This window comes from Mercenaria mercenaria, chromosome 11 (genome assembly GCF_021730395.1).
Source record: "Mercenaria mercenaria strain notata chromosome 11, MADL_Memer_1, whole genome shotgun sequence".
Lineage (NCBI taxonomy): Eukaryota > Metazoa > Mollusca > Bivalvia > Venerida > Veneridae > Mercenaria > Mercenaria mercenaria.
In genome coordinates this window covers 36,091,069-36,108,732 of record NC_069371.1, presented here as the reverse complement: position 1 = coordinate 36,108,732, position 17,664 = coordinate 36,091,069, and the positions used below count along the sequence as shown (strand labels likewise).

At 34.6% G+C, this 17,664-nt stretch overlaps 1 protein-coding gene across 1 annotated transcript; it reads left to right on the top strand.

The window, feature by feature from the left end:
- Positions 1 to 4,143: 4,143 nt before the first annotated feature.
- On the top strand, positions 4,144 to 16,855 carry LOC123532908 (uncharacterized). Its single transcript, XM_045314510.2, has 6 exons — positions 4,144 to 4,366; positions 5,150 to 5,345; positions 6,282 to 6,391; positions 11,903 to 12,018; positions 13,635 to 13,723; positions 16,654 to 16,855. Exons 1-6 carry the CDS (start codon positions 4,247 to 4,249, stop codon positions 16,827 to 16,829), a joined length of 807 nt encoding a protein of 268 aa, XP_045170445.2. The 5' UTR covers positions 4,144 to 4,246; the 3' UTR covers positions 16,830 to 16,855.
- Positions 16,856 to 17,664: the final 809 nt, after the last annotated feature.

Below are 17,664 nucleotides of genomic sequence, written 5' to 3'. Positions count from 1 at the left end.
TAAACTCAAACTTGATTCTTGGTCGTACAGTTTTAATAAAATTTACTAAAACGTTTTATGCTTATAAAAGTTAGTCTGTAAATAAAAGAGAATTCTTGCCATATTTTTAGCTATTTGTGAATAGATTATAGTCTCTCATATTTCTGATTAGAAAGGTTTGCATGTTTTAATGGGTGATGTTATTTTAATAAAATTATGTATATATTTGTATATCATGCAAAGTGAGACTTTAATAAACATATCTTATCTTATCTTATCTTATCTTATCTTATCTTATCTTGCATAATGCTACATTCATTCAATAAAATGTTATGACATAAAACAGATTATCTTACCCTTATATAACTAGATACCTGTATTTCTCACTTTTTTTGTGTAAAACATGTTTGATGGAATGTTTTTAAAATTACCATCATGAAAATACAAAAGAATAAAGTTTTTCTATGGTGCGTCTTTAATGTAAACATTTAATATTATTACAATGCTGTTTAATATGTGGGTCCTTGATTTCTCGGATCATGTACCGTTTCTTTTTCTTCGATGTATTGTGCTGACAGTGTGCCTAAGGTAAACTTTCCTGCTGTAGGCAAAGCAATATTAAACGAGACAGAGAACGAATTATTTTACGGTGAACTTTACTAGAAAAAACATTTATTTGACAATATACTCGTAACTGAGAGCCAGTGCTCAGGTACTTGTGATAGTGATAAATGTATATAAATGTTAAATATTTTGGTAAAACATGTACAAATGGCCCAAAAGAAAAAAATCACCATGGTTCAATGATGAATACCGAGCATCAGAAAATGTATTTGAATGCAAACGTAACTTTGCGTCAAATTCCTAGTGGAGCTAATAAATAAGCCGAAATAAAGAGAAAAGACATTTTTTCTCTTATTCAAAAGAAAGATGTTAACTGCATGACATGGCGGACATTTTGGGGTTAAATTTTTTTTAAATAAAGAAATTTGAAAGTAAAAATAGTTATACAAATCATGATGTAAAATATAGATAATTTTGTTAACAATTTAAAAACATTTCAACTAGATCTATATTCAAAGTACAATTTAGTGCGGATGATTTTACTCAGTCACTAGATAAACTGTAAATATAGAACAATTAGATATGCCCTTTACCATAAACGGAATATGTAAAACGATTCCCTCCATAAATAGTGCTGATTTGCTGATTTATATCGATGCTAAGACCTTTATTAGCCCATATTTATGTACAGTTTTCAATATCATATATGATACAGGCTTGGAGCAAAGGAATAATTGTTCCTTCCTATTTATAAGAAGGCTGATACATTTTTTCCTTCTTATTATAAAGGCTACCATGCTCCGAAATCACAGGAGAGTGTAAATAAAAGTAATCCAAACCAGATGAATAATTAACAAACGCGATGGCAACAGAAGACATGGCATGTAAAAGTTTATACATCAATGTAGCTTCTTTGCCTTGTAACAAGCAATAATTACTTCAGCTGTGCTCAGAATAACAGCAGGGTATAAAAGTCCAGAAAGTAAATGATTTTTGTTAATATGCCTTATGTCTCTAAATTGTTTTTTTGTACTTTTAGCGTGTGTAAATGTTGAGTTCTGCTCAACCCGGTGCTAGAGGGCGTGGACGGTAGCATGCATTTCCACTACCGTCCATGAACAGGCTCAATCAATCAATGTTGAGCGACCTGTGGAGTTTCCACTTTTTCTATTTTATTGTCTGTTGCGAGAGGTCCATACATGAATGATATAGGAATAAAGTGGAGTGAAGATAAAATAAGCACTTCATTAAGAAAACGTCATTCAAAAGTTGCTTATTTCTACTTTTAGTCTCTGACGAAATTCGTACAATACTTGATAAGAAAAACAGACTATTTATACACGTGAAAAACAGGAACAAATGTAAGAACGGATGCAAAAGCAAATATTGGATGGTAAACGCACTGTTATGAGCTTTTCGCCAAGCGAATGATCTGACAAGAATTATTTACGTTTACGTAAATAGTTATCATTTTGTCCGAAAACTAACAGTCATTACAAAATAAAATCAGCAGAAGATTCAGTTACATTCTCGAGACGTCTTAGAATCAAAAAGGAGTTCGATAGTTAATATGAAACATCATGAGGAGGAAACCAATGAGCCATAATTCAGTTTTAAAGCAAACTGTATTCACGCCACCTTCAGGAAGAAATGTGTACTTGGACTTTTATAAAAACCGTGAATCAAGAAATTCTAAAGGCTTCACATAAAAGAAAAAACGTTCGCAAACATTTCAAAGTCTAAACCCAAAACCCTTTCAAACTGAACTTTTACTCCAGTCCAGAGGGCCTACCCGTTTAACCCAATAGGGACAGCTCAGATCAACGGATCGCGGTATCGTGAGTTCGATTCCCGGCGAGGCGTATGTTCTCGTGACGTGACGATCCTCCACTTCTGATCCGCGTGGGGAAGTTGGCTTTTACTTGCGGAGAACAGGCTTGTACTGGTACAGAATCCAGGGACACTGGCAAGGTATATGTCTGCCGTTGCAGTACTGAAATACTCTTGAAAAACGGCGTTGAAACCCCTCCCCTCAATAAAAAGAGAAAAAAATCTAGTCTAGAGGCTATTCGGTGTATAGGGGTTCAACTGTACTCTGATTCTCTTTTGAAGTAATTATGTCAATATCTTTCTTCTTCTTTACGGACAGTTTGGATTTTACCGCCAAATTGAAGAGCGTTTCACTAAGCTCGAATGAAGATTAGCTTTTTATCAAAGATGTTACACCTTTATATGCGAACATTTCGCATACGGATGGAGTAAAAGCATTCAGACTCTTCCCAGAGAAGGACACTTCCACTTGAAACTTACCAAATGATGAAAAATGTGAATTTATTACTTTAGTCATGATGCTACATCACTAACATTAAGAATTTTAACCGCTGCGAAATAGAAATTGTATATCAAGAAATTCGGATGAGATATAAAAATATTTAGCTAAAAATATTATTTTGAAAATGTCTACTTTTATGGAGAATACGTACTCCTCTCTGAACTTTACAAGCTCGTTAGATAAATCGATTGCTATCCTCTAATTGTATAGTATGTAATTATAGAGAGGAGCTAACTTAATTTGATATACACAGGTTACGAATTAACAGAAAATAACAATTCTACATTTAAGTGTAACATATGAGCAACCTCAAATCATTGGTTTAAGACTCCCGAATGTTCTTGTCTTTGAACGTTCCCAGGCGGTGTCCAGTTATGTTCCTTCATGTGTTTGTTTTGTCGTTTTACTATATCTATGTAAATACCAGTTATAAACATAATCATACATACACTACTGTAGGGTTTTTGGTTTCTTTGAATGTTATTCTTCCTTATTTGATCTCTATCCTTGTTTCACTTGTTTGTCTCTATTATCATACAGAGGCTTTATTTACCACACCCATCCTGATTTCCATTGGAAATATTGTGTGGTGTTTCATGCAATACATATGGATATACATATATAGTGAGATTTTTTAAACATTTAACACAGCACTATTTATTTGCTCGTCAGTTCAGCTGTAAACTATCTCTCACATTTTAAAAGTTGGATTGTAAATCTCTACAACATTAAAAGGATTAAATCTTGAGATATTTCTCAGTTGTATATTTTTTTTTCTTTTTAGGCAAAACATATTATCTACCCTAGATTCAATAAAAATCAACGAAACTAAATGAAGAAACAGACAAAGGTAAAATCTTATACAAAAACAACATTTACTTTCACTGTAAAGTTTATCATAACCTATTCAAATCAAAAGGACTAAATTTGAACATGAATTAGTAGAAACTTAATTTCGCTTCAAGAAATATGCTAGTAGTCTTCGTTCAAAATGGGAAAACAATCGACCTTGACGTGAAATATATTCGGGAATATGAACATTCAGCAGAGGATAATATGGACATGTGGAATACATCTTAGGCAAACGTTGTTTTGCAAGTGACTTCTGTCAAAGAACACATTTATGTTCTCGTGATTATAACTTTTTACATATTTGAACTGGCGTTCTGTTCACTTTCAGACAAAGTATTCGCACTGTTTATTCGGATTCAGTAAACCAGGCAATTTTATGATACAATGTTCTGTTTATTGTATTACTAAATTCAGTCTTATCTCTGACATTTGATTACAGGACGAGTGTCGAAATATCAAAGATAAAATGTAAGGAAAACTGTGACATCTTAAATTAACAAATACTAGAAAGACATTGAGATGTATGTTATTTTATTGTTGGCTGTTTGGTGTTTTAATGTGCAGGGAAACGAACATAGGCGTTTTGTGCTTGATGAAAACGCCAATCTTACAACATTGGTAGCTAAACTTGTATCAGAGGTAGGACAATTAATCAGATTGATTTCATGTGCATTCTTCATGACCTATGGTTGTTTCTAAGTAGATTTTTTTCTCTCCATCTCTTAACTTAATAAAACATTTCTTGCGATGAACAACAGTGGCTTCTTTCTGGGCAAATATGTTGGCAAATAAGTTTCAGTCTTTTTCGCCTGGCTTGTACAAATGTGACCGTAACCATGACATAAGAAGATGAACACATGTAGTCGGGTTGCGAATAAAATTGTACATATACTACCTTACTTATGAACTAGCTTTTACAATGATCTGGTAGTGTGTATGCCTTTAGTGTAAGATGTCCTGGTTTGCGTACTAGGACTGAAATATTTACAATCAGTTACACTGGCGCCAAGCGTTAAAAATAAAGAAGTGAAAAACCACAGGAGGAGATAAATATTGGCACAATTGATTCTACCTCTCGAATGTCTAGGCAGAATTTTGTAAGGGAGCGTTGCTGTTGAGCTAGCTTTTTAGTGCTTTGGTATAGAGTGTTCGTCTCATGTCTGAAAGGTCCCGGGTTTGAGTCCCGGTCATAGATGATATATATTTAGCGTGTTAAAGACATTTTTTTTTGTGTCCATGATTAATCAGAAGCATAGAATAAAACACCAATATCGACACACATCCGCCAATTTAAACAATCAGACAGTTACATAGAATGCGCAAACAGTCCACGTTGACGCATCAGCATAATAATTAAATCAGAAATTCTATCAAAGTTTCGAAAGACTGAAATGAGTCAAAGTTTGGGATTATGCGTTTTAGGTGGAAGAACTGAAGTCACAACAAGCCAGCTCAAGTGAAACTGTCTCTCTGTTACAACAAGAAGTTCAACAGTTAAATCAAGATATATCAAAGTCCACAATAAAACAAACTACACAGTCACAAGGAAGCTGGTCAACTTATATTCGATGGGGAAAGAGCACTTGTCCTACTGACCAAACCGAATTGGTATATTCAGGTACTTGTCTTTGAAAACAGTTCAGTTTATATTGATTTTATATCGATTTCGAACAACTGTTTAATCTTTCTACTACCAAACGCTGTGGTACATTTTTTCGTGAGAATAGGCGGTCGCCACTTTACTGGCCTGACCACCACCTATTATTGCGATATATCCAGACAATTTTAAGTTAGTTACTTCTTCAAAAATGACTTATTCACCTACACGTAGCTTGTAAATTGTTTTCTGTATTCATTAAAAGCATTTGCAATGATTATTTTCATCATGACAGTGTTGCTGGACTAAGCAGACGAAATGTTCTTTTAAAATCTTTTACTTGTTTTTAGAAATCATTACATATTCTTTACGTATCGTTCATGCACATTAGACATTAGAACAGTTGTTAGTTTTTATGGCGTAAAGTCAGCAATGACTTTTAGTAACAAAGGCGTAAAAAGAAGTAGTCCTTATATTGTAAAAAACCCAAGTTCATTTCTACAAAGTATCTATAGATCAGCGAGAAGACGAGTGAAGAAAATTTGCTTTATTGGAAATTCTAACACAACCAGCAAAAAACTTATATACACATAGGAGAAAATCAATCAACGATGATGTTGCGATAACCCATGCGCGTACAAAGTGGTGACGTCATCCTCTATGTATAGAATGATCCAGGTGCGTAGCATGTCGTAAAAAGTAGTTACCTTTGATACTAGTATGTCGTGATAGAATTGAAATAACAAGTTCCCAAGTGTAATTTGTCGTAGAATAACCCGAGTTTTTTGTTCTTATGCGAAACAATATATCACTCAGGCGTACAGCCTTCGTGATATATTCTTACGCATAAGAACTAAAACACGGGTTATTCTACGATAAACCACGCTCGGGAACTTATTATTCCTTAAATAATCCTCTTTCTGTTAGTGCCTATGATGATAGTATATCATATTACAGGCTATGCCGCGGGTTCACACTGGAATGATGCTGGAGCAGCAACCAACTTTATTTGTCTCGTAAAAGACCCGTATCTCGTAGGTAATGGGTCTTTCAATCAGGGTGCACAGGTAAGAGGTATAGGTTCAATGACCCTAACTATTATTCTCTGTATAATGTTATACATAATGGACAAATCTCAGAGTTGAAACACATAGTTGGATCCCCTAGAGTACTCCATTGGAAATATTGTCCAAAACTGACTTAAAAACAAAGAAATGGATGATATATCAAATTCTCCTGTCAAATTTACTTACTAAAACATTAAATCAAAGTCAACCTCCTCGTATCTGTATCTGCTCATCCAAAATAAGTTTTATTTCACCGGTACAATCTGTCACTAATTTCCTCTAGCAGTATTTCAAAAATACATCTACAATCAAGTTTAAACGAAAAACGGCCTTAATTTAGGCCCCTGTGGCCACCGTACATATAAGTGAACATTATTGCTCAAAAACGCGACTAGTCCAGATGGCCCCCGCACCAGTGGCTTTAGTTCTGTCAGTTTTTTTAAAAAACTGGTTTGCATACCGGGTAATTTGTAATTTAAGAAACTGTCTCTGCCTAATGCTATATTTACGTTCGTTATATTTTTATAACAAGATAATCAGTATCTTTATATTACATCACTATTGTAGGAATTATTCATTATAAACAGTTTTTGTTGTTGCTGTGATGTTTTCGCTTTTAGAAAAAATGTCGTGATGTAAACATAGATAAATGCAGATGTAGACTCATCTGTAAGATCGGCACTCTTTCGATTTTCTTTTAGCTCGCCTGCTCAGGTGAGTTTTTGTGATCGCTCGATGTCCGGTGTCTGTCTGTCGTCTGTCGTCTGTTTGTCAACATTTAGCTTGTGTATGCGATAGAGGCTGTATTTTTAACTGATCTTCGTGAACTTTGGTCAGAATAATCATCTTGATAAAATCTAGGCCGAGTTCGAAAATGAGTCATCTGGGATCAAAAACTAGGTTACTAGGTCATATCAAAGAAAAACCTTGTGTAAAAAAAAAAAATTCGAATATTGGTTATCTGGGGTCAAAAAGTAGGTCACTAAGTCAAATCAAAGGAAAACCTTGTGTATGCGATAGAGGCTGTATTTTTCAATTGATCTTTCTAAAAGAAAGTCAGAATGATTGCCTTGATGAAGTCTAGTTAGAATTTGAATATGGGTCATCTAGGGTCAAAAAGTAGGTCACTATGTTAAATCAAAGAAAAACATCGTGTATGTGATAGAGGCTGTATTTTTCAACTGATCTTTATCAAATTTTGTCAGAATGGTAGCCTTGAAAAATTCTAGGTCAAGTTCGAATATAGGTCATCTTGGTTCAAAAACTAGGTCACTAGGTCAAATCAGAGCAAAACCTTGTGCATGCAACTTGATAAAATCTAGGTCAAGTTCGAATATGGATTGTCTTGGGTCAAAAACTAGGTCACTAGGTCAAATCAAAAAAAAATCTTGTGTATGCGATAGAGGCTGAATTTTTCAATTGATCTTCATGAATTTTGGTCAGAATTATTATCCAGCCCGCCCGCTTAGCTCAGTAGGTAAGAGCGTCGGTCTACGGATCGCGGGGTCGCGAATTCGATCCTCGGGCGGGGCGCATGTTCTCCGTGACTATTTGATAAACGACATTGTGTCTGAAATCATTAGTCCTTCACCTCTGATTCATGTGGGGAAGTTGGCAGTTACTTGCGGAGAACAGGTTTGTACTGGTACAGAAACCAGGAACACTGGTTAGGTTAACTGCCCGCCGTTACATGACTGAAATACTGTTGAAAAACGGCGTTAAACCCAATACAAACAAACAAACAAACAGAATTATTATCTAGATAAAATCTAGGTCAAGTTTGAATATGGTCACCTAGGGTCAAAAAGTAGGTCACTATGTTAAATCAAAGAAAAACATCGTGTATGTGATAGAGGCTGTATTTTCCAACTGATCTTCATGAAATTTTGTCAAAATGATAGCCTTGATGAAATCTAGGTCAAGTTCGAATATGGATCATCTTGGTTCAAAAACTAGGTCACTAGGTCAAATCAGGGCAAAACCTTATGTACGCAATAGGGGCTGCATTTTACACAGGATTTTTTAAAAAAGTTTAGTCAGAATGGTTGCCTTGATAAAATCAAGGTCAAGTTCGAATATGGATTGTCTTGGGTCAAAAACTAGGTCACTAGATCAAATCAAAGAAAAATCTTATGTATGCGATAGAGGCTGTATTTTTCAATTGATTTTCATGAATTTTGGTCTGAATTATAATCTAGATAAAATCTAGGTCAAGTTTGAATATGTGTCATCTGGGGTCAAAAATTAGGTCACTAGGTCAAATCAAGGAAAAACCTTGTGTATGCGATAGAGGCTGTATTTTTCAATTGATCTTCATGAATTTTGGTCTGAATTATAATCTAGATAAAATCTAGGTCAAGTTTGAATATGTGTCATCTGGGGTCAAAAATTAGGTCACTAGGTCAAATCAAGGAAAAACCTTGTGTATGTGATAGAGGTTGTATTTTTCAATTGATCTTCATGAATTTTGGTCAGAATTATTATCTAGATAAAATCTAGGTCAAGTTTGAATATTGGTCACCTAGGGTCAAAAAGTAGGTCACTATGTTAAATCAAAGAAAAACATCGTGTATGTGATAGAGGCTGTATTTTCCAACTGATCTTCATGAAATTTTGTCAAAATGATAGCCTTGATGAAATCTAGGTCAAGTTCGAATATGGATCATCTTGGTTCAAAAACTAGGTCACTAGGTCAAATCAGGGCAAAACCTTGTGTATGCAATAGGGGCTGCATTTTACACAGGATTTTTTAAAAAAGTTTAGTCAGAATGGTTGCCTTGATAAAATCAAGGTCAAGTTCGAATATGGATTGTCTTGGGTCAAAAACTAGGTCACTAGATCAAATCAAAGAAAAATCTTATGTATGCGATAGAGGCTGTATTTTTCAATTGATTTTCATGAATTTTGGTCTGAATTATAATCTAGATAAAATCTAGGTCAAGTTTGAATATGTGTCATCTGGGGTCAAAAATTAGGTCACTAGGTCAAATCAAGGAAAACCCTTGTGTATGCGATAGAGGTTGTATTTTTCAATTGATCTTCATGAAATTTGGTCAGAATGATTGCATTGATGAAATATAGGTTGACTTTGATTATGGATCATCTGGTGTCAAAAACTAGGTCAAATCAAAGAAAATTTTGTTTATACTCAAGGTTTTTGCTCCAGTTTTAATGATATTTGGTCAGAATATTTTTTTCCATGAAATCACTAGGTCCAACATGTTTACAGTGTTATGGTGTGTTTCTTAGGTGAGCGACCTAGGGCCATCTTGACCCTCTTGTTTGCGATATTGTGCTTTGGGACAAGTGTATTTAACAGCAGATTTAAACATTTTGCATGACTATACAGAAACCAAAACTCTTGATAGGTTTTGGATAATCTGGAACTTGAATATATACCAGTGACAGGTAGAAACTCATGCGATGAGATACGTGCCCGCGAAATGATGGTTAAGTGACTTCATAACGGTACTTTCTCTTTGATGTCATTCATTCCGTTCTGTTTATGTGACCTTTTTCTTTTTATGTGACTGATAGAACAATAGAGAGAACAATGGGGGTGTCACATAAATACCGTTTCGTGAGAACGGACGGTTGTGTAAGTGCACGGACTTGTTATAGCGTACAGGTGTTTAAAACCGTGAGATTTTCTTTTTGAAATTACGCACCATATTTAAACTGGAGCATACTTGGTTCTAGTGTTGTGAAATATAAAATGTTAAACAATTTATTGTGTTCAACGCATTATAATTCTAAAAGTCCCCTGGAATCAGTTAGAATGATATATAATGTATATGGTTTGGCTTATATTATAGAGAAATCAATGACACACTTTACAGAAAAGGTGATCAAATCTCCCTCCAAAATTTTCATTTCATTGACCATTGCTACATATTAATTTTGATTGTTTTACGTTAAAGTACAGATTTATATTTTGTAATTATTCAAAGTAGCTGTTTTGAAATATTTTAGACGCACAACGACACATATATTCCACAATATGAACTTATTTTTGAATGAGAAGTTTTATGTTTTGTACAAATTAGATTATAGACGTAAATGTTACTAAGGGTAAAGTATTTATTTCCAAACAAATTTCCTCTGAATAATTTGATTATATTTGTAATAATAATAGTAATAATTTGTAGTAATAAAAATGGCCTATTTTTTCTACATCCTGTGAAAAATTTTAGGTGTAGCAATGATTTAAGAGATTTTCATACTTCCCTTGAACAATTTGACGTTTATTTTATGAATATCGATGGGCTATGAGAAATTCATACTTTCTTTGTAAAAAAGATATATTCATATATTCTGAAGATGTATTTCATCTTTCTGTGAAAAGTTTAAAATATACTTTATAATTAACACTGACCTATAAAATTCAAACATGAAAAATCATGGAAGGAAGGTAACCAAACAATTTACAAGAACCTTATCTAAGTTACGTAATTTCAGGAATTTACGCAATGAACGTCGTTTAGTCGCATATCGTAAATAAAAGCATATCATGACGTTTGATTTCGCTTTAGCTAGTCATTTGAAACTTTTGAGGCACATCTCAGCTAGGGAGTAACGTATTCTAATTAAACGCACTTTGTCTTCAATTCTTAACTAGTTTAGCACCTAAAAACATTCATCTAATTGTTCTAGGTAGGTATAGTTATAGTCTCATAAGTGTTGTGCTAATTAGTGTGGGGACTGACGCACTGGAAGTATAACATTGCTTGACCCGCTAATCAGGGACGTACTTGATATTTAGATAGAGGGAATCACTGATCACACACACACGTTTGTGTCTGTTACTATGGTTTTTGTTCTACATTGTACTTTTTTGTAACATTTTAAAAAACCTGTTTTATGTCATGACGTTGATTTTACGTGCCTTGTTAGTTTTACGCATTTCTGTACGTGCTCTCGGCTTAGGTTAAAGGAAGTTTAAGATGCTTGCCCTTTTTAGAGCCTTGTCAAATTTTGCAGTATTTTCAGCTTGTAAACTAACAGTATTTACAGACAGTCACTAACAAATTGAATTGATGATTGTTTTAGGTGTAAAAGCAAACTATTGATACATACTGAACAAAACTTGCCATAGTTGTTTAACCAATATTTTAGAATAATTCTTGAAAATTAGCATACTATTAGAACATTGGTGATTTTGTAAGTTAAACGAAAAACAAACATCACTGATTCAGTTTAGTTCTTGTTGTATAAAACTAAGATGACCTCTATCTAAGCAGGATGTCTTAAATATCAAAGAACTACTTAATTTGAAGTAGTTAAGCGACTCCAAACATTGTTTCATGTCTTCTAATAACATTTCGATCATAAAACGTAAGTCTGGTAAAAAATGAACGTAGAAATGAAGGGTAGAAATTGTATTTGCAATCAGTAACAAATGAAGGTTGCCATGTTTGTGATTTGTTTGGCTGTAAAATAGTTGTAATACGAAGCCTGAAAAGCTATCAAAAGCAAATATATTAAGATTATGTTTTATTGAACATTTTACAGGTGTATGGTGCAGAATATGTCATCGACAATGCTAACTGGCAGGAAACATCACAGAGACTGTTTCAAAGAGATATCTCATTTCATAATGTCCCTTGTGCTGTGTGTCGTGTTCCAAGGTGACGGAATATTACAATATCAGTATGAGCATTCAGACCGAGGTCAAGGGCGCATCCGAGTGGGGGTTGGGGAGAGGGTGCCCACAGAATGCTTTTTTGAAATTTTAAATTTGAGATATCAGTCATGTTAAGCAAAACTTTTAGAACGCTGTTCTCTTAAAACTTTAAATGAATAGCATTTATAATAACTTAGGCGATTGGTGCAGCTTGTAGTCGGAACAACTTGCTCAAGTTGCTTTTTTTTGTCAATTTACAAATTAAAACGATGAGATTGTCTAAAATATTCATGCCAAAATATGTCAAATCATTCAGGATGCAGCAACCATTTGATGAGGTATGCTTGCCAGATAATTTTGAGGGGTCATGCCTCAGAAATTCCATAGAAACTCGGCACCCCTATCAAATCCAAATACTGGATCCACTCCTCGAGCTTATCTGTATAAGAAGGTGTTACACACTTTTCCTTAGGACTTTGATTAGTTTTTTTTTTGTTTTAAGGAAACAATTAATACGGTCTCAAAATACAGATACAGACGAAGACAAATGTTGATTTACTGTTACTGTTATGAGAAACGATAACTGAATTGAACCGGAAAAGTTATACATAAGCCAATAGCTATATCTTTCTAACTTGGGTACGTAAATCAAACGGAGCTAACTCTATACAAAATAAAACGTAAACGTAAAAATTTTTTCTGTACCCTACCGTTTCAAGTGTTAACATGCCAAATGAGTTATATGCATAATCCTTAAAACAGTTCATGCGGAAAAATATTCTTTTACCGATGTTGGCTCTAATGAGTTCTGCATATGTGTTTGCCATTCACCTGATTTAAGGAAAGGTCGTCGCTTTATTTAATCTTTTAAGTATATGTTGTAAGTTCCACTTATATAATAGAACTCTGTGTATTCCATCACATGTACATGGATGTTATGTGCGTATAAATATTACAGAAATAAGTAACGTATTTAAAGACAAAACACCTATAGGTTTGGAATGTTTTCCTAATTCGTATGATTATTACATTTACGTTATAAATAAAGGTAATGGATGGTAAGAGGTTAGTGTTACTTGAAGCGGGGCCAACGCTCGCGAAGTTCGTATTCGGAATATAATTTTCTGTCGTCGACAAAGAATACCGTAAAAGTTATGACATACAGTGAAGGTCACTGACTTCGAATATCCTTTACCGATGTTGGCTCTAATGAGTTCTGCATGTGTGTTTGCCATTCACCTGATTTACGGAAAGGTCGTCGCTTCAACGTAGATGTCCGCCTATTCCCGAAACAATGCCCGGAGGGGCACCTAGGGACATTACTCCACCACCAAAAGTGGGAATAAACGCCATATGACTTTAATTGTGTCAATGTGACTCTTAAAAAATTAATAAGCACAAATAAAACCGTCATATTAGATGGATTTAATGAAAAATCATAAATAGACATAAAGATATTTGAATTGTAAAACAGCTGCCATACATTAATACTGTGTTTTTAATTCACTACATTGTATCTCTAAGCAGGGACTAATGCACTTGTGTCTGTGTGAAACAAACCTTTCAACGTTCAAAAGTGAATCTTGTACAGTCTGTGATTTTATTCAAATATTTTGCCAGGTCAACGGTGATATTGTTACCTGGGAAGAATACATGTACTGCTGGATGGACATTTGAGTATGAAGGGGTGTTATCTTCTGGATATTATGGTATGTTAACAAAGAAAGTAAGTTGTAAACAAAATATTTATTGAATACGTACGACATAGCATCGGTCGTTGCCAACAGATCATTTTGTTTTGAAACGTCCATATAATCAGAAGTATATATTCATATCTTTTGTAGTTGGTAGTCCCCTACCGGTCATAAGATCAGTTTCAGGAACAATAGGAATGCAATTTCCCATCCGTTTGTACTTCTACCCTTAAGTGCCTCTTTATGTCCACCATTCCGTCAGAATTTTCATGTTGTAATTTACTAAAGCAAAGGGCAGATCATCAACTGAATTGACACAAATGTAGACCATATCAAGATGATGTGTCACGTGTAAGTCCAAGGTCCGTACTTTAAAGGTCAAGGCCATACTTGTCAAAGTTTAACAGGATCTGCACATATGTATTTACAGGGTCTGTTTTGTGTGCAGATTATTTCTCTTCATCCACCAAGATTTCTGACTGGCATAATATGACACCAACAATGAGACGACATGTTTGGTCAAGAACTTTGTCATGCTTAAATTGATGTTCAGATAAATTGACACACACTTCCTCCATAACAAGTCGGTGTGTTGTGTGCATCATCGAGCCTCCCATATCAAAAGGCAAGGCCACACTGACGAAAAAGGTTAACAGGGTCTGGTTCGTGTATACTTATTGTCGCTACCACCAATCAATGAATATTTATATCATTTAGCATAAATAGTCCCAATATCTTGGCGACATGTCAAGCGCAAGACCAAGACCACTTGGTCAAAGGTCAAGGCTAGACTTACATACCTTCTTCTTATATCGATTATTAACCTGGCACAAACATTTATTCAAACAGATGCATCGCCTACAGCACACAGATTACTAGCTTAAACATTAAGGTCCCATTTTAGAATATTATTTAAATACTTCCATTTTGCACATAAAGTATATTGCAACAAGCTATACCTGGAAGCTTTTGTCTGTGCACTGCAAGCTTCATCAGCCAACTTATCTTCTTTTCTTGACTAACACCGCCCAGGGGGCTCCTGGAATCGGACCCCTCGTGGTTTGAAAGAGGGTCATGGCTACGATTTACATCCTGGCGTAGAAACCCCAGCTGAACAGGGAAGGGGGTCGTTTCAATCTATCGCAAATCTAGGTCAGCACATTAATATCGCTCACCCCTCTCGGCGGTGTTAGACAACAATAGAAGATCACTTCGCTGACGAAGTCTGTAATACACAGACGAAAGCTTACAGATATAGCGTTCAATATACTTTGTGAGTGAAACAGAAAAGTGAAAATAACATTCTAAGATATGAACGGTACCACACAGTTGAATTTCCACCAATCTATTAAGGTCACTTGTAGAGGTCAGGGATTTAATGTCGTTTTTCTTGTCCTGTCTGTAACTTTTGCATTAAGATTCGCCATAACAAGAAAATTTGCCATTTGGATCCAAGTAGTTTTTTCTTGTCTGTGTATTCTCACTAGAATTACTTGCCTTTAATATGTATTTTCCAGACATTCAAATGAAACATTTTGCATTATAACATATTGTATATAAATATTAATTTCGTATGTGCATCTCTGACAGGCAAGATGATTAGATTATGCTGCAGTTGAGATATTTATCCGCCTGCCAATATATAAACATGTAAATAGTTTATTATTACATGTATCAGATTTGTTTTCAATATCAGTAACGGTTTCAGTATTTTGTTTTCTTATACAGTTCATATTGTTTTTTTTTTTGTCCTACACTGCTCTCCATAATTAAATACATATCCCAATATATCCCGCGAGGCAGTAACTTTACTGTCCCACTTAAAGTATTGTAATGTTTATACACTGTAGAGGACAGTCCATTTTGACATTTTTAAGATTGTATCATTTAAGCTCTTAGACTTCTGCTAATGAATTTGAAATTTGTTTAAAGACTCATGTCTATTCACAATTTATTCCAGATACATAAAACTTCCCACATAAGATTATTGTACTTGTAGTGTACTTCTTACCTTAATATGATCTGTGATCATCCGGTCATGCTATTTGGATTTATTTTAGTAACATTTTTACTGATTGAATATAAGATTGTGTATCCAATACCGCCCCCTTATCACTGTGCCTCTTGTAACTGTTGTTGACAGTGTTTCATATGTCACATATTTATGATGATTGGAGTTGGTATCTCGTATAACCTGTTTTCTTATTATAAGATGAACTAAGAAGTTCCTCTTGTAACTCACCAGTCGCCAACGTAGTCATTTTTGAGTGGTGTTATTCAGTTTTGATTTTTAATCTACAGTTTGAATTGATCAGAGTTTCCATTCAATACCCTTATATTATGTCACCCAAATTAGTGTTAATTTTCAAACAAACTTTGACTTTGTTTCGTGGCTCAGTTTTATATTCAATATCACTCATAACATAAAATAACCTGAACTTTTTGGATTTTAGGGTGAAAACGTTTACAATTGTAAATTTCTCAAGCATGATCACACTGATACGTTTCAGTCATGCAAAACTTTCATTAAAGTATAAATTATAGGACTTTACAAATAAATGTATTCAAAATACTGGCAACATTGCCATTGTAAGATCTGTTTAAAGGTCCACATTTTTCTGAAGTGTTTATCGAAAAAGTACTCATACACACACGCGCACGCAGGCAGGCAGGCAAGCATGTACACACGCACAGTACCCTATTTTATCATTTGCTGAATTTAAAGGAAGTTTAAAAAGCGGAGTAAAATCATTTTTTCCCCAAACACATAGGTTGGTTGTAAATCTGCCTGGTACACGGTTTCAGTTCAGTCTCAAAACTCCCATATATAACTTTTTTTCTGCGATCAAATTTGAAACTGAGCAGTGGCATATTTGCATTCTAAAATTGGTCTCTAACTTCTGAACTGGTCAAACTGGTACACTTTATGATATTTTCTTTTGTAGGTCACAAGGCGGGGTCCGAGTTCGTATGTCTAGATAAAGATCCTGAAGCAGTTCCCGGAGGGAACTCGAAACAGCTTGGAAAACTATTCTACCTTGTCGAAGCTGTTTGTGGCTCCTTGCAATGCCCGCCATATGAATCTGGCAAAGAACTAACTTGTTCTGTCTGTTCAAAATAAATGTTTGATTAAATGGAAAAAAAACATCAGAGTTACGGTTCAGTTATGCGAGCTGTTGCTTACGTGAAAGCCGACAACTGACAATATGTGAAGTCGCGAAAATATGTGGCAAATCGCCATATCAAACGTCTGACCGTCAAATTAAGTTGGTAGTAAGTGAAGTCAGAAAACAAAACCCAAAGAAATGGAAATAGATTTATCATATAACAATGTTTAGGCGAAGTAAAGGTTAATAAACTGATGAAACAAACACTAATTGATCTGCAGTAATACTTTGCAATTCGCAATGTTACCTGTAAACTATGTAAAATGCAACCACGTACGTTTGGGTACCAACATATGTCCATAATTTTACGAAGGCAAGTAGTACTTTGCACGTCTTTAACAACTGCACTTTTAAACATGTTAGCTTCATATTTTGACAAAATGATAAGCAATACGGACAATATAACATGAAATGTCCGGAGATATGACAGCTGCAGCGAGTTCTTCAATATTTTGTTAAATTATCTTACGCCATATTTTTTTTCGTTGTTTTGCGGTTTATATTTACATACAACCAAGGAAGAATAAAGTGAGTTTAGAAAGGTTTCGACGGCTGTGTCTCACCAATGTAAGCTCAATAACTTTTTTGCATCGAAAATCATTGACCCCGGGTAGATAGTCGACGATAGGCAAGAAATCTTGCCACAACATGGACTTACTCGTTATGGATATAAATAAAAAAAAACACAGTCACTTACTTTGAAGAAATTTCCAAACTCACTTTATGATTGCTTTTCTTACACAAATCTTGTAGTTTCCGCCTCAATTACGTTGTTGATCGTTGCATTAT